Raw genomic sequence first — 26,527 nt, 5'->3', positions numbered from 1 at the left:
ATTTGGCCGCACCCGCACGAACCCACACACCCACCCGCACCCCCACCCCACCACTCTCCACTCTCTCTCTCTACAGATTCTCTCTCTTTAATTATTATATGCCAAAATTTCAAACTGCCCGACACTTGCCCCTCCCGTTCACCTCCTCCTCCTACTCCTCTCGCTCCCCTCCCCTCCCATGGCTTCTCCGCCGCACCTCTCCGCCGCGAAGGTAACCCCCTCCGTTGACCCGTTGACCCGCCGCCGCCGCCGCCCCTCCTTCGGGGGTTGCCGCGCTCTGCTCCTCCTCCTCCCCCTTCGCTCGTTCCTCCTCCTCCGGCGTGGGCGGTGGGGGTGGGGGGGGAAAAGCTTTCGATTTTTTTTTGGGCTGAGGGTTTCCGTTTGGCTTTGCAGGACGCGAAGGTGCTCATGGTCGGGGCCGGCGGTATCGGCTGCGAGCTTCTCAAGACCCTCGCTCTCTCCGGTTTCAAGGATATCCATATTGTGAGTCGCGTTTGCGTTTCTTGCGCGCGCGCGTTTGCGAGTGTGTTTTTTGCCTTTCTTGGGCAGCAATAGGGTCGATGCTTAGTGGGCTAGGGTTTTCTCGAGTGCTGTGATTTTGAATTTCTTTTTGGGGGAATCTTGTACTTTCTCTGCTGCTAATTTTGATTCTTCCCGGATGGGGGGCGGATGATGTGTCGCTAGGGTTTCGAAGGTGGGGGTTCGGTTCGGTTGTGGGGGAAGCCTGGTTGGTTCTCTGTGGAGGAAGAATGCCACCCCGTGTTTCCTTTTCGTGCATGCGCTCCGCCGTTTGTTCTTTGTTTCGTGCTCCGCTGTCTGATTCGGGTCGTATTTACAGTGGAGAGTTTGATTGTGTAATTTGGATGCTACTGTTTGGTTTAGTCGGTAGTAGTTGCTGACTGGCGCTTCCAGAATACCTTGGGTTCCCCAGGTGGTTAACACCCATCGACCCTGGTTGGGCTTTTTTACTCTTTTGCGTCAGTAAATCGATGTGGGGTATGGAATCTTTATTATCACAAACTAAATTACCATATTATGTTTCCTGCACGAGCAATTTGTTACCAAATTTGTCGGGTTTTTACCCCTCTGGCCACCATTCCCTGGGGATGGTAGATAAACCGGTTTCTGACATGGGACAATCCCTAAAATTCAGTAGTACTGCGCTAGGTAAAACAATGCATTCACACCCAAAATGTGGCTTTCTGTTTTCATGTGCTACTTCTTTTGCATTAAATCAAGGATTACGTGCCAACAAGGGTACAATAAGCTATTCGCTTAAATCTTCATTGGATGAGCTTTCATTGATAAACTGATCGTGGTTATCTCAGCAATCACTGTTTTTCTTTGTGTCATGGGGGATTTAGAACCATTTGGAGCCTTCACGGGTTATGTGGATGTTAAACATCTAGTTGGATTGGATATTGCCCATAGTTTATTGGTTTTACTCCCTATGTGTGGCTTGAAGGAAACAAAAAAGTTTGATGCTTGTGTCGCAGTGGATGAGTTCTCCCTAGTCTTGATAATCAAGACATATGACTGTGCATGCATAGTCATCTTGAATGGCCTGCGTAATTTAGATGATAGACTGATTGAAGAGTTCCTGGTTGCCATATGACCGCATCTGGTGGTGCAGATTTGTAAGAGGTGGTGCAGATCTTATGGTTACTGTGTTCTGAAAGTGTATTACTTTGCACTAATGACTAGGATGTGATCTTTGCTTCTGGCTCTTTGTGTTCTGGAAGTGCATTAGGCTGTGCATACGGCAAGAAAATGATAAATTCGGAGGGGGGCAGATCTTTCTTTTCTCTGATGGTGGTAGCTGCATACTCTGGTCATACATGTAATTCTAGGCTGTTCATCCTTATATGGATGGATCCAGGATGTGTACCTTTGTGTCTCTTTATTCTTGATTTTAACCATGTAAACTTAGGAAGCCTTGTTGTTGATTGTACATAACATCAGGAACCTATTGCATGTGTTGCGTCAATCTCGTAGAGGTATGCAAATATTTTACAGCACCTGAATTTAAAGCTTTGAGTATTTATATTAAATTTCTTGTTGAAATTGAAAAGGCAAGTGTTTGGGACTTAATTCTTCTGTTAGTATTCTGCCTTTAACATGCATTTTGTCAACGAAGTATGGTCTTATGGAAAATGTGTTCCTGATTCTAAGAGCTTCCTTAGTTTCCTTCCTTTTAAATGTGTAACCTAGACCTTTGGGCCTCAAACCCCTTGCATTCATAAAGAGTGGCTAATTTCTGTTTTGTTATCAGCTCAGTAATTGCATGAAGTGTTCCGAATGGTAAATGTTGAAATGTTCTTGCAGATTGACATGGACACGATAGAAGTCAGCAACCTTAACAGGCAATTTTTGTTTCGTCAGAAACATGTTGGACAATCAAAGGCCAAGGTATCTCCGGTTGCATCAAATCAACAATTTCCTTTAGTACCTGGACTGATTCTAGTTGTGTAGTTTTAGTTGCATTATTTTCCTAATATTCTTCTAATCAGGTTGCTCGGGATGCTATCTTGAGATTTAGGCCCAACATAAGCATCACGCCCTACCATGCAAACGTCAAGGATCCTGAATTCAATGTAGACTTCTTTAAGCAATTTAATGTTGTCTTGAATGGACTTGACAACTTGGATGCACGGCGACATGTAAATCGATTATGCTTGGCAGCTGATGTTCCCTTGGTTGAGAGTGGGACTACTGGGTTTCTTGGACAGGTGACAAGTCATTTCATGCGCTCCTCTGCCTTATTGCCACAGTGTCAATCTTGCATGACCTTTTCTATTTCTTTGATGAACTACTTGTAGCTGTTTCATTTGTTTGTTATTGAATATATCTATTCTTTGTAAACTGCTGTATGATTTCCAGCTATCACTCTCCATAACTTTTGATGTTGTGATCTATGCCAAGAATTGTCAACTGATCTCTTGGATGAATAGAGATCATCTCATTACCTTTCCAACGATAATATTAAGATAAAATACCCTATTTGATGGCCTGGTGGAAATTTTTCATCCTGCAACATTTAATGCTGTTGAACCGAACATGGCCTTATGTTGTAAACCTTAATAATTGTTGTCGTAAAGTTATTATGGAATGATAATTAGTGCTTTAAAGGGGCAAATGAAGCCTCTAGTCATAAAATGGTATGTGTATTACATTTGTTTTTGAAGTGCTGTCCCAGCACTAGGACACCTTTCACAGTTTAAGCTGGCTGTGGCTCAATTTAAAGAGTTCATCTGTATATGAATTGAGTACAATTAGAGAGGGCATAGTTCATATAATTTGGAAAAATTGATGTATGAATTAATATGGAAAAACTAGTATTAATTATCTATTTGGAAAAAGTAGTATTCATAATCTATTTGACCTTCCTAAATTTTGTTCACTGCTCAGACATTGCCTGGGAATAATCATGTCCAGAGATAAGAGACTGACTGAGAAAACCAAATTTTATGGTTCCATGATCTTGCATTGTTAACTATAAAATTGTTGAACTTATGCTTTGTGAAGATATTATAACATTTAATAGGTCAAAAGGTTAGAAGTTAAATGTTTGTTCAAAGGAGTAAACAATGATTATTTGATTGGAATAATATAAAAGCTTGGAGTCTTTGCTGGTGATGTGTTGATAATCATTTGGAATTATGACGTGAAAGCTTACGGGACTTGCCGATGATTTGTGATTAGAAAAGTTCTGAATTATCCTCTGTTAGCATCCTCTATCACTTAATATATTCTGTTAATTTGCAATTACGGCTGATTTTGCTTAAACACATGTATAACCAGGTAACGATACACCTGAAGGGAAAAACAGAGTGCTATGAGTGCCAGCCAAAACCTGCCCCAAAATCATACCCTGTATGCACAATCACCAGTACGCCTTCAAAGGTACTTGCTTAGATTAACACATTGCTTGCATTATTTTTCTTCTCCTTGTTCACCTCTGCCTTCATATAGCGTGATATGGGTTATGTGAGCTATTTGTGGGAATTAAATTGAATAATTGTGCGGATTATGCATCAGGCATTTGGAATATGGATTATTTTGCAATTTGTAATGATTTACTCAATATTGTGTGGGACGTTTTGAATTACAATTTTTATGGAAATATGTACTATCATCTGTTTTGATAAATTAATTGATATGCTGTTTTCAGTTTAGTTCCATCATAATAATAAGTGTATTTCAAGGCTGTGTCAGGTTATTGTTGTTAATTGGCTGCATCTACCTAGATTATTGAGAGAAACCCTAGTATCACACTATATAAAATTAATCATATTTGTTCTATTTGACCTCGAATAATTCATTACGTTTGTTATATTTTCTTGATGGGCAGTTTGTTCACTGCATTGTATGGGCGAAAGACCTACTGTTTGCGAAGTTATTTGGAGACAAAGCACAAGACAATGACTTGAATGTGCGTTCTGGTAATGCTAGCACTTCAGACCATACAGAGGATGTTTTTGAGCGCAGGACAGATGAAGACATTGAGGACTATGGAAGGAGAATATACGACCACGTATTTGGTTATAATATTGAAGTGGCCTTGTCTAATGAAGAGACATGGAAAAACCGCAATATGCCGAGGCCGATTTATAGTAAGGATGTATTACCTGTAAGACCGACTAGGCAGAATGGAAATATGGATAGAGGGAGCGCAACTGAAAATCCATCTTCAGTCTCTGCCATGGCATCTTTGGGCATGAAAAATCCACAAGAAATATGGAGTCTTATGGAAAATTCAAAGATCTTTTTGGAGGCTTTGAAGCTTTTCTTTGGGAAAAGGGAGAAGGTATTAACTTTGCTTCTTGCTTATGTAGATGTTTTGCTTTGATTAATGTACAAATTTGCTCTGCACATTCTGAAGACAAAGAGCTTTTGTTTTTTCTCTTAATTATTTGGTAGGACATTGGAAACCTTAGTTTTGATAAAGATGATCAATTGGCCGTGGAATTTGTTACTTCTGCTGCGAATATCCGGGCCTCTTCTTTTGGTATCCCTCTGCACAGCCTTTTTGAATCTAAAGGTATAGCGGGTAACATTGTTCATGCTGTTGCTACGACAAATGCTATTATAGCTGGATTGATCGTGATTGAGGCAATCAAGGTGCTGCAGAAGGATGCGAAAAGCTATAGGTATGGATCAGAGCTCTCTCTCTCTCTCTCTCTCTCTTCATAGTTTGTATCGGCCATTTTTAAATTTTGGGAGTACCTAAACAGATCATTTCTGGTGCTGCTCTGTCATTCTCTCAAAAGAGAAAGAAGTATGGGATTTACAATCTCTAGATGCGTTCTTTGGATTCTTATATCTGTTAGAATTTTCCACTTCTGTTTGTCTAATCTGCCTGACAGTATCCATATCCAATTGGCTAAGGTGCAGACTATTTCTGCTTCAGCTTCAGGGAGTAACCAAAATCATATTGGGAATCAGGAAAAGTATGTGAAGGAGCAAACATCAGCAGTCATGTGGGTATAGTTGACATTAAAGAGAAGTGATCAGTGGTTGGAACTTCGAAGAGTAAATAGGGTGTAACATTGGGGGTGATCCTCCACTCTGCTAATTGAGAAGTGTCCACTCTTGTTAATTGCAGAGACTTGGTGTATTTAGGGAAGAACTTGTGCATTAGCAACTTGGGTTAGGAGAAAGTTACTTATGCCTGGTTTTTCTATTTTTGTTGCTTGTTAACTTTAGGCATGAGTTTATAACCAAAAAAAAAAAAACTTTAGGCATGAGTTTCTAGAGATGCTATTATTCTGTTATCATGCATCAGTCGATGCACGTAAAACATGTATTATATGAGTTATTTAGCTGACCTTCAAACTACTATAACTTTGATCATGATCTGTTCAGGATGACTTATTGTCTGGAGCATCCATCGAAGAAGATGTTGCTTATGCCGGTGGAACCATATGAACCGAACAAATCCTGCTATGTCTGTTCTGAGGTAGTTTACAGCTTTTATTCTATCGGTGGAATTTTTATATGCATGTCCTATGGTCTTCTGCTGATGCATGAGATGATTGATACTAGACACCGCTGTCCCTGGAAATCAACACCCATCGATCAACCTTAAGAGACTTCGTTGACAAAATTGTGAAGGCGAAGCTCGGAATGAACCTTCCCCTTATCATGCACGGGTCAGCCCTTCTTTATGAAGTTGGTGATGATCTTGAAGAAGACATGGTTGCAAATTATGCGGCAAACCTTGAGAAGGTGATTCATTTTGGTTTTTCAAGCTTATTCTCGAGTGTTTGTTGGGGGTGCAATTGATGCAAACTCTTATTTGGCTTCTTTTCTTCAAATTTCTGATCCCAGGTTTTGTCAGAGCTTCCGTCTCCTGTTACAAGTGGGACTCTCCTTACAGTTGAGGATCTCCAACAAGAGCTGACTTGTAATATTAACATCAAACATAGGTATCTCTCTCTCTCTCTCTACAGGATTATGTGTGGTGGTGGGATTTTTCTTAAAGATGTAATACATCTTTACTTTCAGCCTTTTTAGTACCTCAGGTGGTTTGACTTCCTTGTTTCTTCTCTAAACATTCTGGACCCTTGAATATTCATTCCTTTCTACCAATAGGTCCTCATTAAGAAGTGGTCATCTTGGTTTTTTTATGATATTGGTGCAGTTTGTGTAAGATTTGAAAGAAGTTAAATTGTTTTATCTACTCTGAAGGAGCATGACTTTAATTTGCATACTTGTCATATGGTTCCAAAATCACTTCAAAAGTAGGCAGTCTTTGGTCCATCGTGACATATTGCTGAGTTAGAGTGTATCCATTTCATGCCCTTTATAACCGACCTTTTCTCTGTGTGGCTAGACTTACGAGAGATCACATCACCCTGTAATTGACTTCTGCAATTGGATCTTAACAGGGAGGAATTTGATGAGGAGAAGGAACCTGATGGAATGGTTCTCTCTGGCTGGACCCAAGCTCCTGCAGTCGAGAAGAAAGATGAGAACCATGTAGGCAACGGTGTTGGCACATCTAAGAACATGCCTACAAGTGCGGAGCAAGCTGAAACAAATGAAGACGTAGAGATTGTTCCTGCGGATATTGAGATTCCTGCTGACAAGAAAAGAAAGCTGGCCGAGATTTCGAATAGTGATGGCATGGGTACTTCGAGGGTTGCTGCCGAAACTAACAACCACGGTAAAGTGGAGGAGCTTGATGACGACGACGATGTTGTTTTCATCTGCGATGGAGACTCGGACCCTAGCAAGAAGAGAAACCTGCACTAGTTCTTGCATCCTAATTTTGTACTGACTGAGAGACGATATTCTTTTGGCGCGTAGTTGTTGATGTCCCATATAATCTGTAGTCAATCGCTTGAGTTAGACGTAGCCAATTGTCAAGCCGTGTACTTGATCTAGATGTGAGAAGCAGCCCTCATTTTTGCACCAGAAACGTGCAGAACTAACTCGACTTGTAATGCGTGAATTAACAAAGCGTGACCCTCATTTTACTTATGATCCTCTGTACATGTAACTGGCAGCTTCATATCCAATTTCTGAAATCTCTCGGGTTTGTGAAGGATTGTTATTGTGCGTGCTTTGAAATTTAGAGTGCGCTCGTAAAGCTCGAAAAAAGAATGTGCGTAACAGATCGACGTAGACAGAAGTTTGCCAGTGTGCTCTGCTTTTCTGAAAGCTCATGGAAATTTTTGGTCGATTTCAAGCTTCTGATAACGATCTATGTGGAGCGAGGTATGATAATCTGGACTTTCTGAAGAAATCTGTCCAGATCCACTTTCTGTCTTGGTCCAATTTTTTGTCACCAATCCATTCAAAATTTGGTTTATGTACAGCATGAATGAGTAAATACAGAGAGAGAGAGAGAGAGAGAGAGAGATGCCTCAAATAATCATGGCATCTACACGCCGATGCAGCTACTAAGGCATTGGGTGCTGCTAGATGATGCACTTCGACATGGGTATGGAGGAAATGGTGCTTCTTTCCTCTCCAAGTATTTCCTTTTCTTGGCGTCCGGGTGTTCTTGTTTCTTGAGATCTTCGAGGCACCGCACATCGGCCATGCATGCGAACGACCTCGACTTTCCCGAGTAATACCTCGACAACCCTCTTCTGCAGGAGAAAAGAGAAACCCGAAACCATTAAGAGAGACATTCGTCCCAGTAAAATGCTAGGTTCAAACTCATCGTAACACCGAACAATAACACGATCCATTGGTCATAGTTCTTACTTCTTTGGAAGGTTGGTCTTCAACATGCGCATGTCGAACATCCTCGCCTCGTCCGTTTGATTTTCCATATCGGATCTATCGTAGGCGGAAGAAGGGACAGAACCGAAGCGGAGGGAAGTCGCTTCTTTCCGAGGATTTCAGAGAGAAAATCTGAGAAGAAGCAGGAGCTGATAGGTAGATATATGTCAGTAGGTTACATCAACAAAATGAGGATGAGAGTGCACGCAATTCACGGAGCTTGAGTGATCACAGGCAGTCCTATTTATGAGGGTCGTTTTGTTCTGAGGCCTCTCTAATCACCCGCAATTTTTGCGTAAGAGGATGGAGAGAGATGGATCCAATTTCACATGTACATCTTCTAAGTTCTAACCTCCTCAATTAGCGTATCTTTCTCGTTGGAATCTTTGCCTTTTAGCCCTCCAACTCTCCTATTGTTGCGGGCAAAATTAGCGGTTCTTCCTCGACAAAGTGTCGACCTTGAACTGCATTTTATCTGGTTTTTTTCTTTTTTTTGGTCAGATCATTTTATCTGGTTGGAAAGGTTACTAAAATAGAATTTGCATTTATCTAGGGATACTATAGAAGAGCATGCATTTTTCCATTCAATCATGTCGGTGAAGTGGCGAATTGTGGTCACTTTCTTGAGTTCTCGCCATCCGATCGATGTCAAATTCATTACGAAGTTTTATGTAGTGTAAAAGTTAATGTTTTATGACATAATTCATGGGATCGCATAGGGACATCATTTGGTAATGTGTGGGTAAGAGGGCTTGTACATTAAAAGCCCTCTGAATGTTTCACCCTTCCTTTCTTTACTTTCAATCTCCATGGACAAAATTCTTGCTTGGACCCGAGTTCCCATGTATCAAATCCGTCGCGATCGTTAATTATATGATCTCACGTTATCAGCGGATGCAATTGTTTTAGATTAACCATCAGGAGCCAAAACCCTACTTTTCGTTGCGCGAAGCATTTGGTTTTTTCTTGCCTAGAACTGTCTGAACCATGAATGGGCGAATCACTGAATGATGGATCTCTTGCTTCCTATCGCGTAATAGCCACTTACTGGAAACCCATCAAATATCGTGCAAGCTTACAAACCTATTAACCTCAAGCTTTTAGCTTATGCAAGTGGCTTTTCTCCATAGCAATTTACTCGTAGTCGGTAGGATTCAGACAGGTGACCTCCAATTCCTGAATTGGAAATCCCTCAACAGCGACACCCCATCTGATTGCAGGAATCTTGGGAGTGTTATGGTCCATCGGTGGCCACTAAACTTAGGTATCATTTGCCATGAGGCAAAACTTTGATTTAATCACGTAATGCCACCTTTATTTTATATATTTAAATCGATTCTCTTCAACTGAAATCCACTTAATTTTCCGGTAATAGGCGCTGACTTAACGTCCAACTAGGCGCCATGTCAGCCCTAATTAAAAAAATTAAGGGCCTGTTTAGTGTCGACCAAAGAAATAACTTGTCGAAAAGATCAAAAAGGGAATATTAAATGAAAATTTCAAGACAACGGACGAAAAATTACCAAAAGCAAAAAAAAAAAAAGAAAGAAAGAAAAGAAAGACATTAAAAAATCAAAACAGAAAAATTGAAATTTAAAATTTAAAATTTTCGAAAAGTATAAAGAATATAAATCATGAACAAAAAGATTAAATAAAAAATAAGGTCCAAAGGCAAATGTAATGGAAGAACAAAAAGATTATGAATCAAAATTGAAGTTAAGAGTTTCACATGTGCACTAAAACACCTAAGTTAATTCATGTGCACTCTCCTAAGTTACTTTATTAGACCCACATCGAATGCATAAAATATATTAATCAATTCCAAAACAAATTTCAGTAGGCATAAAACGTTTGATTGTATTTAAGGCCAAAATCATAGTACATTATTTGTTAATATTATACGACATTTTATAAATGCATACCACTTTATGTTGTAAAGGCATAGGAAGTTTTTGTGGTACTTTGATATATGATGATTTCTCTCAGGCCCAACCTTACGAGTATGTCGTGTTCGAGGAAAAAATCGCCGTACATCAATTTTTCCACTGTACAACAGTACGGCGTTCGGTCGTACATTATGCCTATCGGACAAAATACTTTAAGCCATCTAAACTATACAAGAATACAAGACAAACGGCTATTGCCGGTTGCACTTTTGGACCTCCAAGTTGATTTATATAGAACAGAAGCATTAAACTTTACTTTTTGGATAAAAAGACAGTACGGGGGTTCATAAAGCTACTGACAAAATCTTTAATTCTCGGATGAGCTAATGTTTGACATCCGACTCTGTAATTGCATGCCAAGAAGCAACACTACAACCGGATGAACTACTGTGGACTCTTTAATTGCCAAGAAACAACAGTGTTCTCCTTTCTATTCTAGCATTCTCTTCCTATATTTGTAACTTTCAAGTTTCAAGGCGTTTCTTCTTTTATTTGAAGAAGTCATAGCCATACCCATTTCATCAACTATTACCATGGGAGGACACAATGACCTGTGATATGCATAGAAATGTCAAACTTGACTTCAATAGTGATTTGACATAATAGACATCTTTTTCCACCCAGAACTAAATGTTACTTCAGGCTTTTAACTTAGAATTTCCCTATACCATACCGGGGAGTTCCATCCCCTATCTCCCCTCGCGCCTTTTAAGAACTTGCTCAGGTCCAACATCGGGTGTCTAACGTTTCCTTAGATATTGCTCCCAAACATCCATTTCAATGAGAGACTGATACATTTTAAGCATAGGAACTTAGGCTGCAACCTGCAGCATAGTTATCCGTCACTCAAATTTTTCACCGCGATAGCTATCTTTTAGCATAATGGCAGTCTCTATAAATCACCTTTCTCTAACCTTCTAACCCTACACCAGTTCATCGAGATTCACAAGGTTGTGATGGTTTTGCAAAAAATTACCAGAGTACCGAGCATTAGAACCAAAGGATTACCAGTTCTATGGTAAATCAATTGTTCCGAATCCAAAATCTTACTGCCACAGTAATGATTCGAGAGCTTGCTGGTGAACTTGTTTGTCTCCTGCTGCTACAACATTAAAACCTGAAATGAAAAGAAAGAAGTCCTTCAAACATGAAGCACATATATACAATTATAAAGCATCACAAGATGCACCTATAAACGAGGTTCGTCAATTGCATCAGCAACTCAAAATAAGTCATGACACAAATAAATGAAGGTAAACCGACTTAAAGTGAACCTCACAGATGAGATGGTGATAATACCTTGTGCAAGTGAATCCGGAGAAGGTTCCCAATAAAGTTGGTGGCCTTTCCAATCAGTTATAATACCCCCAGCTCCTTCAATCACAGGTATCAGAGCGAGAAAATCGTATGGCTGGTAGAAAAAGAAAAATTTAACTACTCAGCGGGTCTGAAAATTCTTTAAGAGCTTAATTATTTTGCGTGATATGAAAGATGAAACTACTCAAGGCGCAAAACCAGGAAGTGGATAATCATTGAAGTCCTCTAATGGGACACAGATGCTTCATTGCTCAGCAGTTTCACATAACGTGAATCGTCATATGCATTAAAAAAACTGCACACTGTACCTTTAGACCAGACTCAATGACAAGATCCACGAAGCCAGAAGCCAAAAGAGCATAAGCATAGCAATCACAGCCATATAATGGCACTTTTACCTGCAGAAAGTTGACATATTATAATTGAATGGCCCATATTATAAATTCATCAAATAAAAGAAATGCAGGATTATGAGCGGAAAGTAATGGGCAATTCTAAAAAAGAGGGAAAAGAAAAATCAGAACTTTCCCAAAGTATCGATTCTCTTCAATCACCACGAGTTTGCGATCAGCTGGCTAAGCGTACCTAAAAATATGCAAAAGTACAGCTAAAAAATTGTGTAAACCAACCTTACTTCTAACACGAGCAAACGCTTCTTCAGCCTCTTTCCTGAAGAGATGTGGACTTGTTGTGTATCTGAGAAAGTATAACGTGAAAACAGATAATAGATACATCAATTGAAAGATTCATCTGCAGATGCTTGTCAACTTTCTTTTGCATAATCGAAGCCCAACTCATATGGGTTACACAAACAATACACAAAAGCGTACAGATATGCCTGGGATAATTCTGTGCATGCACGTGTCGACAGTTCTTCTCCATTTAGTGTAGTTCTCTTTCCCGATATCCCAACCCATCTTTCTTTTAAAACCGGTTGATCAATTATGCCAAGAATCTGAGGAAGTCATAATCATCATAATCAGACACACTGATAGTATTGCTATAAAGCTTTAACGTAAAGCTCAGGCAAGCATTGTTCACTTTACGTCCCCAAGAACAGTATTTTTCTAATGGCAAGACATGTTCGGACATAAAACTCGACAAAGTCTGCCGAGTTCTCACCGGTTTACCCTTATGTAGAAGAGCAATCAGAGTACCAAATAAAGGCTTTCCTGAAACAAATAAGAGTTTTGAGTCACTCGAGATGGGTTTTACCACATAACAAAATAAAAAAAAGGCAGATACACGAAGAGGCGAAAAATACCAGTTATAAAGCTCTTTGTCCCATCTATGGGATCCAGAACCCAGACATAATCTGCAGATGTCTCCTTGCACCTCCACCCCTTCTCCTCTCCATAGCTGCAATTACAAAACTAGGGGCATCAAAGGTACTGCTGATATCTCACTCTCCCGCTCCTATTCTAATCATACATTTCCCCACAGACGGTCAATCGATAATCAAAATCAAAACCCATTCTTCGCCCTGCACTTCAAAACCCAATTCGATACTTCAAGAAAGCCAAACGAAACACCACTACGGCATCATCACTACTTCCGAGCCTTCGGTTCATGTACTTCACATACATTGCATGAGCAGGGAAGCTCCCCAGTATAATCGAGACCATGGCCTCCTCAGCCGCTTGATCCGCGATCGTCACCGGACCTACGCCGAAATCGAGAACACAAATCACCACCCAAAAAGAACCGAAAACCAGGAACCAGGACCAATCCCACAGCAACCCAAAAACATAAAAAAAAAAAAAGAAAACACACACAAACTCACTCAAGTCCTCCTTATCGAGGATCTCGAACTTCTTCCGGAAATACTTCCGGATCACCTCCCCGGCGGCGTCCGCGGCCCGGCCCGCCACCTCGGCGAGCCGGCCGAGCTCCTCCTCGCCGCCCTCCTCCCCCTCGGGGCCCGGGGCGCGGTCGCCGGACGGGGCGGCGGCGGAGGCGGCCATCGGGGGCGGGACCCGAGCGCGGCGGCGGCGCCGGGGGCCGGAGAACGGAGGGCGGAGAAGGAGGAGAAGGAGAGGTTCGGGGTGGTGGAGCGAGGGACGGAGGACGGGACCACCGGCGGGGGGAAGAAGATGATCGGAGGAGGGAGGGTCCGATGGGAGAGGTGGTGATGGGATTGGGGGTGCGGCAGCATTCTTGCGAAGTGGGCTCGACTCGCCATTTTTATAACAGGCGGGAAGAGGAGAGAGAGTGAGGGTGGAAGCTCCTCCTACTCGTGGGCGGCGCTAGAGAGGGAGAGGTGGGTTAATAGGAGATGGATGGGGGGGGGAGACTGAGGTGAGAGGCTGGTGTCGTGATTTTATTAACATGAATTCCGACACTTCTGTCTTTGGGTAACTCTTTTCTTTTCTTTTCTTTTCTTTTCCCTCCTCTTCCTCTACCGGTCGCTCGGCCTCCAACGATCAGCCGGAGGCTACAATCGGTGAGGGTTAGTCTCGCCAGCTTCGAGCACAGCTCGCCTTTGCCAAAATCCGACAAAGTTCGAACCTTGCTGGAGGCCAGCGAGGGTTGGCCTCACCGGGATCTGGCGAGGTCCCCCCCTCTCGCCTGAAGAGTCTCGCCCTCGTTAGCCTTCGGCAAGGGTGACCCTCGCCATAAGCTGGTGAGGCTCGACCTCACCCAAGATCTCACTGGAAGTGCTGGCGAGTTTCATTTCGCTTTTTTGCTGCTGCTTTGTTTGTGCTTATGAATCGATTTGACCGCGTTTTTCCGTGCTCACGAGCCGGCAATTTGCAGTGGAAAGTGCTTCTTCCATCGCCGAAAACAACGAGAGGAAATCGAAAATTTTGATTTGTTTTGTTTTTGATTTATGGAAAATGAGATTGGGTGCAGAAAAATGTGTTACCATCTGTATGTTTCAGGTATCTTTATTTGTTTGGTTTGATTCAACCTTTATTCAGATACCCTTTTTAAGTTTGGCCGCTTTTATTGCCGATTGGAATTTTTGGGCTTAGCAATTTTTTATTTGATGTTGTGAATGGGCGATTTTTTTGGGAAGCCTTGCTCAGTTCTTTTTAACCGATTAGGCCAAAACGGCGTTGTTTCTTATGGCTTTTGCTGATTGGATTTTTCCGACGAGCCACGTAGAGCGATTAATAATAAAATAATATCACGTTGGATTTTCTTGGTCACTCATATCATTGATGACATTTAAAGCGATCAAATTTTTACCAAATTGGCACAACAGCAATCGCTCGAAAAGTTTTGATACTGAAGTAAGTGTCGTACGAAAATTAAGGTACTTTTAGAATTTTTTTCGAGTGAGAGTTGTGTTTATCTTCTCAAGACCACTGCGTATGAATAGATTGTGCCTACCATTATACATTTGGGACAAAATCCATACCACTTAATGAAAATTAGTGAATATTCCAAAAGTGTTGAATGACCAGTCCAATCTTTGGGCAGGCCTTACGCTTCCGCTTCGGTCAGGTTAGAATTAGTTCTGGAATGGCCCCAACTATTCAATTATATCTTTATTTTAATATCCGTAATAAAATAAATGTGAATAATGTATGATATTTTTTCATTCTAATGAAGAAAAATATTTAGTTTTTCAATTGAAGTTACCAATGAATTGAACTATCGAAATAACGAAAAAAAATTAGTGCTAATTCAAAAAATGGCCGGAAACACGTAAAAAAGTGGAATTTTTTAGGCTGAAATTAGCCTCTTTTGATACCTTTCGCTTTTGGCCCTAGGCGACCGGCTTTGAATGGGCGTTTTGAATTGCACCTCATAATTCCACCCAAATTAAAAGTTATCCCAAAAGTTATGATCCATCAAAGCTGGGTGTGGAATTTAAATTTTTTTTTTGTTTGGAATTTGCATATTTAAGTAATTTTATATTAATTAAGGAAAATAATACAAATAGCCCATGAACTTTGATCCAATATGCAATGTGGTTTCTTAACTTTTAATTGATTCAATGTTATCCTAGAACTTTAACTCAATGTGCACCTGAATTTTTAATTTGTTCAATGTGGTATACGTTCAATTTAGTCAGTGGATTATATGAATATGTTTGATCTTGTCCCTGATCTTGAACATTTTCATGTAATTCAAGGACTGCATTGAACATGTATCAATAATCTAGAGATCACATTAAACAAATTAAAAGTTTAAGGACCATATTGCATATTGGGTTAAAGTTCAGGTACCACATTAAACAAATTAAAAGTTAAGGAACCACATTGCACATTGAATCAAAGTTTATGGGCCATTTATGTCATTATCCCTAATTAATAATGTTCTCTTAGAAAAAAAGTTTTAAAAAAGTATTGGCGAATTAGCCCGAACTACTCTGGACCGAACATGATGCCTCATAGATTGAGAATCCAATGCTTTAAACCAGAACTTTGGACGTCGTAGAAGTTTTAAATTAAGGAGCAACTTTCATGAATTTTCTCATCTCGAAAGGTGCCCTTCGAGTTTTTATGACTCATTTCATTGTTTAAGTCAAGTTTACAAGTAGAGTCTGAGAGTTGCTTCAGTACCAAGTTTCATAAAACCTAACTGTTCAAGTTTCTTTTTAAAGAGAATTATAAGGTCCTTCATTTCGAAGATGGTTCTCTCTCCTCCATACGTCACATCTTCACGTTTCTCGATCAATCCGAGCTTCACCTCGAGATCTTGGCGCATCATATCAGTCCGGTATCAGAGCTTAAGATTCTAAGGATTTATAAGATGAGTTAGAACGGAAGTTACGGGAGCAATTCTTATCATAGGAGGACTAAATGCATGTATTTGTGATTGAACTCTGCTGTTTTGATAGATCTGATTGAATTGCTTGAGCTGCACTACACCCCACTGGTAGGGAAGCTGTTTTGATAATCCTAGCATGTTTTACTTGATTGCATTGGTGACTTGGTTGAGCCACAGGCATTACATTTGATTGTCACATGAGTAATGCATCCTAAGTTGATTTGGAAAGCCTGGATTAGCATTAAAACTCGTTATAAAGAAGTAGATTGATGAGAAATTGGTTATGGGAAGCAAGTGACCATGAACTGCACTCCGGATCCAAAACTACCCCCGAAGCTGTGTCGAGCTCAAACTCGGATCCCCGCATGGATGGAACCTTGCAGCTTCGGAGAATGTCAGGAATCTCATGAGCCAAAAAGCGCGACGCCAAGGGTAAGCTTTTCTCTATCGCCATGGCGAAGACTGCTCTTGTGCAGAAGGAATTGGTGGAGCAATTCCTGAATGGTCCATCCTCCTTGGTTCATTGGCTCTGGAGACCCTAATTTGACTGAGCAGTGGATCGACGGGATGGAGAGGATCTTTTGCACTGCAGGATCGTGAGGTGGTCGAGAAGATACGCTAGCTGAGTATGAACTTGATGGGAAAGCTTACCATCGGTGGAGGGCGTCCAGTCATCGGCTTTTCCCATTTCCCGCCAACCCCACTTGGGTAGGGTTTTCCAAAGCCTTCTTTAGCAAGTACTTCTCGGCTTGTGCTCGAGACCGAAAGATTGCTGAATTTGTGAACTTTAAGCAAGAGGGGATGACCGTGGATCAGTATGAAGCAAAGTTTGCTGAGTTATCCCGATTCGCGCCTCGTTTGATCAAGGATCTGGAAGATTACATGAATAAGTTTCAAGATGGGTTGCACCCCGAGATCAGGAGCAAGCCAGTGCTGTTAAACCTTAATTGTCTGTGACGATCTTAATGAACATGCTTAACTTGTCAAGGACTTGACCGAGACAATAAGCAATCCCATTTAGCCCCAACAATATCCTCAAGCTCGTAACATCATTGCGATAAGAAATCATTCTGGACAATTCAAGATTCATCTACCGTGATCGGAAGAGAAATGGTAAAGCTAAGTTTCGACCTGCCCCTCATTCAAGGACTCTGAATGCCCTGCCTGCGCTGGGCCAATGCAAGAAATGTCGAGTCAACCGTGGCGTGAATCCCTGTCTTGGGTTACTGGTGCTTGCCTCAAGTGCGGTAGCTTGAGGGTTTGCTGGCAGCAGAGGAACCGACCCCAGCATCAGCCGCCGCATCCACAAGCTTCCCAACCCTCTCATCGGCCTCGAGTGCCACAAGGGAATGTCGAAAGACCACCTGCTCAAGACCAAGTTTATGCTTTGACTCCAGAGGAGGCTGAGACCTCTAACACTGTCATAGCAGCTAACCCTTAGGAACAAGAGAGTTAGGAATGTCGCGGTAACCTCTAGCCCTTCTGTTCTTAAGATATGTATTAAGATGATGTAATGTTCGAGGGAATGTTTCCCTTCGGAACATCAAAGTTCATCGTTATTCAACGCTGGTGCTACTCACATTTTATCTCCTCTGTTTCGCGCATATGTTTGATCTGCCATGCGAGCCCCAGGATCCTTCACTCTAAGCGTCTACCCCGATGGGAAGCATGATGATATTAAAATATGATGAGCAAATCTTGCGAGTCGAATGTGGCGTCCCAGTGATCTTGTGCAGACCTAACCCTCTTAGGCATGATGGACTTCGATGTTATCTTGGGAATGGATTAGATTCGCACTCGGCACACTGACTCGTTTGCTCCTGGAAGCTGATCCAATTAAATCCTCCTGGAGGTCCTAGTTACATATTTTAGTAAGCAGAAGACTGAGGTTGCTGTTCCGAACGTTCAATCTCCTTAAAAACGGGGATATGGATATTTTGCAATGGGGTCGATCAAGCTCAGAAGGAGCCGAAACTCGAAAAGATCCCTGTAACTTGCGAGTTCCCAACGTATTTCCATAAGTTCTTCCTGGATTACCGCCCAAACGTGAGATCAAACTCACCATCGAATTAGCTACAAGAACCGAATCGGTCTCTAAAGCGCATTACTATTACGGGATTTAAGGAGTTGAAGGTCCAATTGCACGAATTGTTGGACAAGGGCTTCATTCGACCGAATGCATTGCCATGGGGGAGCCCCAATGCTTTTCATGAAAAAGAGAATGAAGTCACTATCAAGGACAAGTATCCGTTGCCGAGAGGGTTGATGATTTATTCGATAAGTTGCAAGGAGCTCCGATGTTCTCAAGGAACAAATCTTCGATCCAGATATCACCAACTTCACACAAAAAAGGAGGACATTCCGAGAACCACCTTAAGGAGCGATATGGTCACTGTGAGTTCTTGGTTATGCTGTTCGATTTAGAGCATGCCTGCGGCCTTCATGGACTTGATAAATCTGTGTGTTCCGACCGTTTCTAGATCAAATTTGTGATTGTCTTCGTGTTGCCAGTACTCAGGTTACTCTAAGACCCCTGTAAAGCATGAGTCATACCAAGGCTCGTCCTTCAAACCCTCACGGGCGCACAAGCTTTATGCCCAGTCGAATAAATGCAACTTCTGACTTGATCGCGTAATATTTCTCGGACACTTGGTCACCGGTGAGGCATCCTAGTACACACGGCAGAGATGGAATCCTTGTTTAATTAATTGGCCAAGCCCCGCTTCTTCAGGATTAGAAGCTTCCTTGGTTTGGCCGGATATCAACGTTTCATGGGAGAATTCTCATTAATCGCTGCGCCTCTGACCAAGCTGGCAAAGGAAGAACGTCAAGTTGGAATGGAAAGATTAGTGAGAGCGAAGCTTCCAAAGGCTCAAGTGTAGGTTGACAACCGCACCCATTTTTTGACATTACCATCTGGATTTGGCGAATTCGTGATTTACAGTGATGCCTCTCGTAAGGACTTAGAATGGGCTTAATTCCAAAAAAAAGTATTAACTTTAGCTTGAGTGACAATCTTGACTCGAATCTTTTTTTCTCATAAAAAATTACCAACTTTAACTTAAATACCAAATCTGACCCGGTTAACTTAGAATAGTTAATTGTCCGACGTAACTATTCCAGCTCAGCAATAAATACACGTCGCTTGTTAGTTAGAATTTAAAGCACTATTCATGGTCTTCAGTTGTTCATGGTCTCTTTCGCTTCAATGGCAAGTAAAAAATATCTCAAGATTGAATCTCTCTAGTCAGCCTATACCATTTCGTTGTAATCTGAAGTTGTGGACCACTACCCGTCGAGATTTTCCATGGACGAGATCTACCAAACTCACGATCAGAACCTTTTTTTTCTAAAACAAGCCTAAGCCCTCTCCCTGAAACTTCAAAGTCTATGTCGAATGAACATAAAATTGATCTCATTTAATATATTGGGCTCTAGTGATGGACATTGATTTTGTTGGGAAGTATTATAAAGGAGATTCTAAAGCTGTGTCATGCTACAATGCTTATAACAATCTACAATATCTCGAGCTTTGGTTAACGAGGCTAGATTTGGAACTCAAGTGAAAGTTAGTGATTTCTATTAAGACAAAAAAAATTCGACCCAGAATTGTCATTTAAAGCAAAGTCGATGCTTTTTTTTTGAATTAGCCCTTTGGATTCATGCTTATGCAACATGGCAGAGTCGTAGCTTACGCCTCAATACATCTGCAGTCTCATGATTTAAAACACCGAATGCATCGTGTCAGTAGTTTTCACCTCGAAAATCTGGAGACATTATCCCTATGGCAAGACGTTCGAAACTTTTACCGACCACAAGAGCCTCAGAAGGAGCTCAACATGCATCAATGCTGTTGGATTCAGCCATTAAATGATTATGACCGTGAGATTCTCTATCATTCCGAAAAAGCAAATATCGCGGCCAATGCTCTCGGTCCCATAACCAGAGGTTCCCTTGCTCACTTAATGATCAAGAAGTGGGAGTTGCTTGAAGAGGCACGAGACTCACAATTCAAGTTAAATTGGCGCGACTCATCGGTTCTTTTAGCGACCCATCCGTTCTTTTAGCAACCCGCCATATCAAACCCGTACTCGTGCGGGAGAGTAAAGGAGTTACGATGTAATGATCCTGAGACGGAGAAGCTTAAGGAAGAGACTGATAAGGGGAAGAGGCCCGATTTTCGAAATTCTGATGACAAAAACGAACAGAATTCACAGAAGAATATGCTTGCCAAGAAACAAGGACTTGCAAAATGAAGTTCCGACGGAAGCTCATCCTATCTCTTACAGCATTGGCCCCTGGAGCACCAAGATTTATCCAAACCCCCGCCGGCAGCATTATAGGTGGAATGGCATGAGAAGCGATATAGCCCATTTTCATGTCGACAGGTCAGAGCTGAACGCCAAAAGCCAGGAGGCACTCTCAATCCTTTGGAAGTTCCTAAATGGAAATGGGAACTTCGTTCAAGGCCAACCCCGAGCCGAGCCGAACGAAATCACGATTCTATTAGGGTGATCGTCCATCGTTTGACAAAGACCGCTCATTTCATGCTAGTTCCGGGGTTAAGAATTTCCACTAATGACTAAACTTCTCCTTTTCTTTCCAGAGGTTGAACATTTCCCAAAGCCAAACAATTGATATATTGACAATGATAGTAGGTTGCAAATCTAGATACAACACTATCCATCACCAAGCCGCCGCATATATGCATGTAGGCAGACCTTGGACTCAAAAACAACAATCTCACATAACTTGATCTGATTCTATATCATTTCATATTATCAATCAATATAGAAATCAACCAGAACTTATACAGAATAAGCTAGGAGAAGCACATATGTGCCTTCAACCTACCAAATTTCCCTTTTTGGCTGTTCTATTTTTACCCTTCTACATATTCCTTTCGCTTTTGATTCCTGTACAGTGTAGAACCACAGCAAATTAATGTGACAATTTCTGTGTATACAGACAACTCGTCTTCAATCGAACCTAAATGGAATTCTCTGCAATCCTTTATCTGACTGAGATTGTCATGAAAATTCTGCATGGGTAAAACAGGATCAGAAATCACAAGTAAATACAAATTAAAGCCACTTTCAACACGGGCATGCATGAGCCAAGCAGCAACTTTCCGAGTTCAGTCGATGTGCTGGTTAACACCAAGTTTGTCACCTAAAATAAAAGCATGGGACTGATCGGTACTGTTTGTGGTTGTAATTACAAAATAATTATTTTGTCTTCTGGCTAAGCACATAGCATGTATTCAGAAGCCACCTATTTCAGTGATCCTACTTCAATTTCACAAGAATAAGCATCATATCCTAGAAACCAGCAAACTCACTTTAAGTGTTTTAAAATTCCAAAGATAACTTACACGTGTAAGTTGCATTTATTTTCATGTGTGAATAAACCTTAAAGATGCATCTAAACACATCTACAATCATGAAATTCAAACGGATATCTATCAAAGTTACTGTATATGTCAGTATGATGACTATCTCTATCCTCTTAATTCATAAGAATTTTTTTTTTTTTCACAATCTCTACAAGTATTTCGTTGCTCAATCTCATAAATAGGAACCCAAGGAAGTAACTTGTTTTTTATCAGTTACTTCCACATGGAAACAATCAAGCTCCATTTCCTCATTTTCTACTTTAAATACCTACCATCTACTTTGAGCAAAGTTCACATACATTAAAAAATATATATTTGACACAAACAGAGAAGAAGAATTAATCCTTTCAACGAAAGTCTATTCAATCTCACCTCATTGGAGCTAAACAAGATCATTCCTTGCTAGATTTTGTCCAGAAGAATCCCTTTTTTCGGGTAGAATGATTCTCTTTCAGGGACCTACTCCCCTTTGATCCAAAGGAGAAGTGGCGACTCAAGAAAGGCTTCCCCGAGGAGCTTCTCATGACTGAACTGGAGCCCGCCCTAGAACTCTTCACATCACTTCCGCTACTTTTTATTCGATCATACACATAATCACCACCAACATCACTATCCACCACTTGATTTCTTGATCTCTTTCCCTTTTTGATTTTCGAATCCATTTCCGCTTTTAATGCTTTTTCAGACATCTTAAGGGTCTGCTTCACCCCGAAAGTACAGATGGGGCAAGTGGGATCATACTTGTCGATATCTGGTGTCATAATCTCCAAACATTCAGCATGATAAATGTGACCACACATTAAAACAGCCACAACAGAAAGCTCATTGTTAGCGATTATCTTCTGGGCGCTCCATGATGATTTCTCAGTCAACGACTTCGTGCAAACTCCACAGGTTTGCTGATCAGCAGAAGTTTGACTACTTCGTTTGGTTATCTTCTCACGCTTCAAGCCCACAGGTTCACCATCAAAAGACCAACTACCCTGGCGAGAAGTAGCCACAAGTTCTGAAAAGGCATTGACAGACCACCCATCTGAAGACCCACCATAGGAACCCCTAGTTGAATCATTGCTCCAGGAAGGGATCCCTGGCCTTTCTTCAGCATCCAACTGACTGCTTGGTGACTTACTCCCTTGAAGTTTATTGTCAGATCTCTGCTGTGAAGGTTGTTTTGCTGAAGGACTGGATTGTCTTGATGGAGTTAAACTAGCTGGCAGCAGATGAATTTGGGAGGATGACGGCAATGGGGACGAAGCTGAGGGTAAGGAAGAGTGCGAAATTTTTGTAGGGGATGGACACAAATAAGCTGGAGATTCTCTGGAGTCCGCCTAAAACACCCAAGAACAGTTCATACACATTTACGGAAAGCATTAAAATGGAAATTCTGTGGATTTACATTTACCTGCTCCAAATTCACATCCAACGAGACGTTGTGTGAAATAGATTGATCTGCGATACACGCTAGAGAGTGTAAGCTTAATAAGGATATCCAACAATACGTTAAAACTACAAAAGCAAATCATACAGTATAAAAACAAGTGAATAAGGAGATCTAATTTTGCAAATTTATAGATAATAACCATAAGCAGTGCTCTTTTCAGTAACGACCCTCATTTTTTCCCTTCAGCAGGGAAAGGGCTTGCATAACAACTATGACTTTAGTCAATATTCCTAAATGTGATCAAACCATCTAAGTCTTGAATCTTTTGGCCTGACCTAAAACGGTCCTACTTATCTAGATCTACTAACAAAATTAATTCTTATCTTATCACCAACAACTTGTTGACACAACTAAGAAAACACCCAAAGATCTCATACAACTACACCACAAAGGTGCAGAGAAGCAGAAAAGGATGAGAAACTGAGGAAACCAAACAAGAGAATCCGATCATGAATGGATATTATTAGAGCAAATAGAACGGTTAATTGTGTTGGCTGGCCAACTATACCACAAAGTCAAAACAGTCGAACAGGTTCTAAATAAACTTTTGAGAAACAACTTAAGGATGGAATCACAATGCAGATGTTCACCACCTCAGCAATGATCATAATTTGGCAACTATATGACCCCAGGCAGGCCATGTCCTGCTACATATGCAGTCATCTCTTAGACAGCAGGTGCTCACTCAAAAACTCCAATATTTAAGGCGTAAATATGAGATACCATGAAAATGGTGTATTGACACAAATCAGGTACTTATTAGATGTTATCCCTCAGGTGCACTTACAAAGTTCAAAAACTAAGCCCATCCTTCATACAGTATGAAAAGGCCTTCTCATTTTAAGACTGCCTTTTAACTTCATTCCACCTCACTAGAATACCAATTGCTTCATGCTCCCTCAAAAGTTTTTTTCATTATTGCCCTTCAAATCAATTATACAATCTGAATAAATGAAGAGAGTGTGAACAGTGACTAAACTGAAATTATCACTATTTCTCTCTACAACAAATGCGCTGAAAGATGGCACCCTCAAGATGCCCACATCTTAGCCAATCTTGATTTTATTGAAAAATAGGAATGGCAAGATAATAGTGAAATATTTTGCTTTCTGTTATCAGCAAACGCCTTTAACCACAACACTGGCACTTAGGGCCACAAAAACCACCTATACGCCGTGCAACTAAACCAGAATTGCCCTAGCAATTTAAATGCCACTTGTTACAAAAATAAAATCGATATGAGGATACTAAAATTGTAAAGATAAAGCATGGCATTCTTCCTCTTGGTTCTCTTACTCTCGTTTTTTAATCTTCTCAAGAAAAAAATCCATACTGCTCTATATTCACGTAAAAATTAGGGCCTGGATTTCTTTTTCTCACAAGAAAGATTTCATAGAGCGACATACAATTTTTTCTGTCTAGTAGTCAAAATCAACAAGCAGTGCACCAGCTAACCAATAGAACTATCTGAAGGTATAAATCAAAATGCAGTTAAATTCATAAAAGGTGGTAAGTGTGCAAGAAAGTGGCTAAATAATGGTGGAAAACAAATCTCAACCTGAGACACACATTGTATAACCAATATAAGCTCACCACCTGAACTGCCTAAACAAACTCTGTTATCGTTATTATAGGCAGAAGACTGCTAAAACAAACTTATTGACATGCATATCACATACACATACCCATACACGCTATTGATGATAGACTTTTCAGAGAAAATTCTCTGGTTTAGAAAACAATAATGAAGATTAAAGCAACTGTCTACCTGAACCAGCAGTTCTCGCAAGTCTAGCAGTCCCTTCAGAAAATGGAGACTTAGGCCATGGTGGTCTATGGGAACTATCCAAAGAACTTCCATCCTCTGATGCATAAGCACTTTCGTACTTGACATCTAGGTGATTATTTTGGCTGATGCCATCAGAAAACCAACCTACAGAAGCCTCTTCACCCGCTACACGCCCTCGGTTTTCCCACCGAAAGCTCCATGTTGGCGAGTGCCGTATATTTCGGTGAAAGAATTCATTACTTGGCCCACCTGGGATAGTTTTGTCTCTAGCAGCAACACAGCAAGCTGAACCCATTCTAACAAGCACCAAAATCAAAATCTGTAATCGTAGCCAGACAGCACTGTTCAAATATGCAGTGCCTACAGCTTCACAATTCATCTGTGCAACGTTTCTCCATGTGTCTCACCAGCATCATACCCGATGCTTGCTCCTACAAATCATGCAAGCAGCGACTTCAACCTGGACGGCAAGTAAAACTGTAATCAATCATCTGAAAGGAAACACTAATGCTCCAACAAATGCATAAACATCACAAGAATAGATCTAACAGCCATACAAAACTACCTTTTTAGTTCATAACTAGTAAACTCGTGAACATATCATCAAATCATCGCTCACCCTTTACAGAAACCATAAATGAACTTAAGTCTCATTAACTCGGCTACCACGTCGTCCTAAAAGACCAAATTCACAGATCAAAATGAATTTTTCCGCCGACCTCCCCGCGACGCAACACCAACTCTACGAATCCATCAACAAAAGGGCCGAGAAAACTCACAAAAAGAAAAAGGGGTAATCAGACTTCAACGAGAACCATCAAAAGGAAAAAAAAAACGAACGCACTCTGGTTCGAGGGCTGGTGTGCAAGCGCCATTTACTGAACAGACAAAAGACACGAGACAAAAAATACAAGGGGGGTTACCACAAATACTCCAGACACGTATAAAAAGCAAGCGGAATCGACTAAATCTGCTACTTTTAAGGCTACTTGGAGCAAGTCAAATTCGAAAAGAACCACCTCGAATTAGCAAGAGAGAGCTAAAGCGCTCGACAGGTCGGGACGGATCCGAAACGGACGCGGCGGAGAACGAGAATCGCGGGTCAAAACAATTCCTCTCGCTCCGGAAAACGAAAACAAAAACCCACGAAAACAAATCGGTGGAGAACCCACAATTGGACACGACACGCATCGGAAACATACGAATTAGGCCGAGATGGGAAGGGCACGTCCGATCGAACCGCGCGGGTCGTCGCGAGAAGCTGGAATCTCCGCGCACAGGGAAACGAGAGGGAGCACCCGACGCGACCGAACCGAAGCGAAGCGAAGCGTCGCCCGGCGAGGGCGGAACGCTGTGGAGCTAGAGAGAGAAGCGAGAGGTTTCTAGAGAGAGAAAATACTGAGATACGAGGGAGTGTGAGGTGTGGTTGGTTCGTCTTCTCGCTGCAGGGAGAGAGAGAGAGAGAGAGAGAGAGAGAGACTGTGTGTGAAGTCGTTTCGGACGGCGGGGCAAAAACGGGGCTGTCGTTTTGGGGGGAAAACGGCGAGACGCCAACGTTGTTAACGGAGTACGAGTGACGTGTCGGTCGTGGGCGTTAGCGGCACGTCGTCCGTGTGCGTGCCTTTATTCCCGGGGAAAATGCAAGGAATTTTCTGACGGAAATTCGCAACACCAATTGATTG

The 26,527-nt window shown here is 41.4% G+C and overlaps 4 protein-coding genes across 5 annotated transcripts; 1 reads left to right on the top strand and 3 right to left on the bottom strand.

Moving 5' to 3' along the window:
- The first annotated feature begins 66 nt into the window (after positions 1-66).
- LOC115689658 (SUMO-activating enzyme subunit 2) lies at positions 67-7,486 on the top strand. The gene is made up of 11 exons (XM_030615787.2): positions 67-211; positions 394-483; positions 2,326-2,409; positions 2,511-2,729; positions 3,802-3,903; positions 4,352-4,807; positions 4,921-5,150; positions 5,866-5,959; positions 6,046-6,228; positions 6,331-6,428; positions 6,891-7,486. Exons 1-11 carry the CDS (start codon positions 179-181, stop codon positions 7,255-7,257), a joined length of 1,956 nt encoding a protein of 651 aa, XP_030471647.1. The 5' UTR covers positions 67-178; the 3' UTR covers positions 7,258-7,486.
- Positions 7,487-7,738: 252 nt separating this feature from the next.
- On the bottom strand, positions 7,739-8,693 carry LOC130137395 (protein OXIDATIVE STRESS 3 LIKE 4-like). The gene is made up of 2 exons (XM_056308429.1): positions 8,218-8,693; positions 7,739-8,099 (listed from the first exon to the last, which is right to left on the bottom strand). The coding sequence occupies exons 1-2, from the start codon at positions 8,283-8,285 to the stop codon at positions 7,889-7,891; spliced, it is 279 nt and encodes a 92-aa protein (XP_056164404.1). The 5' UTR covers positions 8,286-8,693; the 3' UTR covers positions 7,739-7,888.
- A 2,259-nt stretch (positions 8,694-10,952) lies between these two features.
- Positions 10,953-13,719, bottom strand: LOC115689100 (bifunctional phosphatase IMPL2, chloroplastic). The gene is made up of 9 exons (XM_056305191.1): positions 13,282-13,719; positions 13,083-13,161; positions 12,763-12,857; positions 12,621-12,670; positions 12,329-12,453; positions 12,128-12,194; positions 11,807-11,896; positions 11,481-11,592; positions 10,953-11,298 (listed from the first exon to the last, which is right to left on the bottom strand). The coding sequence occupies exons 1-9, from the start codon at positions 13,460-13,462 to the stop codon at positions 11,228-11,230; spliced, it is 870 nt and encodes a 289-aa protein (XP_056161166.1). The 5' UTR covers positions 13,463-13,719; the 3' UTR covers positions 10,953-11,227.
- A 7,117-nt stretch (positions 13,720-20,836) lies between these two features.
- On the bottom strand, positions 20,837-26,304 carry LOC115689588 (uncharacterized). 2 transcript variants are annotated; one of them, XM_056308369.1, is made up of 5 exons: positions 25,465-26,304; positions 24,825-25,305; positions 23,018-23,064; positions 21,988-22,943; positions 20,837-21,261 (listed from the first exon to the last, which is right to left on the bottom strand). In XM_056308369.1, the coding sequence occupies exons 2-4, from the start codon at positions 25,222-25,224 to the stop codon at positions 22,008-22,010; spliced, it is 1,383 nt and encodes a 460-aa protein (XP_056164344.1). In that variant the 5' UTR covers positions 25,225-25,305; positions 25,465-26,304; the 3' UTR covers positions 20,837-21,261; positions 21,988-22,007. The 2 variants fall into 2 exon arrangements, with proteins under 2 accessions (XP_056164344.1, XP_030471560.1); XM_030615700.2 differs by having other exon boundaries at positions 26,048-26,304.
- Between the last annotated feature and the right edge of the window lie 223 nt (positions 26,305-26,527).

This window comes from Syzygium oleosum, unplaced genomic scaffold (assembly GCF_021117445.2).
Source record: "Syzygium oleosum isolate NSW1041296 unplaced genomic scaffold, Sole_v2.1 Sole_v2.02, whole genome shotgun sequence".
NCBI classification, from domain to species: Eukaryota; Viridiplantae; Streptophyta; class Magnoliopsida; order Myrtales; family Myrtaceae; genus Syzygium; species Syzygium oleosum.
Note: the sequence above shows the minus strand (reverse complement) of the source record. Positions and strands in the feature narration are given on the sequence as shown.

Coding starts and splice junctions, on each gene's coding strand:
- LOC115689588 (XM_056308369.1), bottom strand. CDS start 25,224: ATGAATTGTGAAGCTGTAGGCACTGCATATTTGAACAGTGCTGTCTGG. Junction 23,065..24,824: donor TGCGAGAACTGCTGGTTCAG/GTAGACAGTTGC, acceptor CGTGTATCGCAG/ATCAATCTATTTCACACAAC. Junction 22,944..23,017: donor TGGATGTGAATTTGGAGCAG/GTAAATGTAAAT, acceptor TGGGTGTTTTAG/GCGGACTCCAGAGAATCTCC.
- LOC115689658 (XM_030615787.2), top strand. CDS start 179: ATGGCTTCTCCGCCGCACCTCTCCGCCGCGAAG. Junction 2,410..2,510: donor TTGGACAATCAAAGGCCAAG/GTATCTCCGGTT, acceptor TCTTCTAATCAG/GTTGCTCGGGATGCTATCTT. Junction 4,808..4,920: donor TCTTTGGGAAAAGGGAGAAG/GTATTAACTTTG, acceptor ATTATTTGGTAG/GACATTGGAAACCTTAGTTT.
- LOC115689100 (XM_056305191.1), bottom strand. CDS start 13,462: ATGGCCGCCTCCGCCGCCGCCCCGTCCGGCGACCGCGCCCCGGGCCCC. Junction 12,858..13,082: donor AGCTTCCCTGCTCATGCAAT/GTATGTGAAGTA, acceptor TTGTAATTGCAG/CTATGGAGAGGAGAAGGGGT. Junction 11,299..11,480: donor TCCGGATTCACTTGCACAAG/GTATTATCACCA, acceptor TTTTCATTTCAG/GTTTTAATGTTGTAGCAGCA.
- LOC130137395 (XM_056308429.1), bottom strand. CDS start 8,285: ATGGAAAATCAAACGGACGAGGCGAGGATGTTCGACATGCGCATGTTG. Junction 8,100..8,217: donor AAGACCAACCTTCCAAAGAA/GTAAGAACTATG, acceptor TTTCTCCTGCAG/AAGAGGGTTGTCGAGGTATT.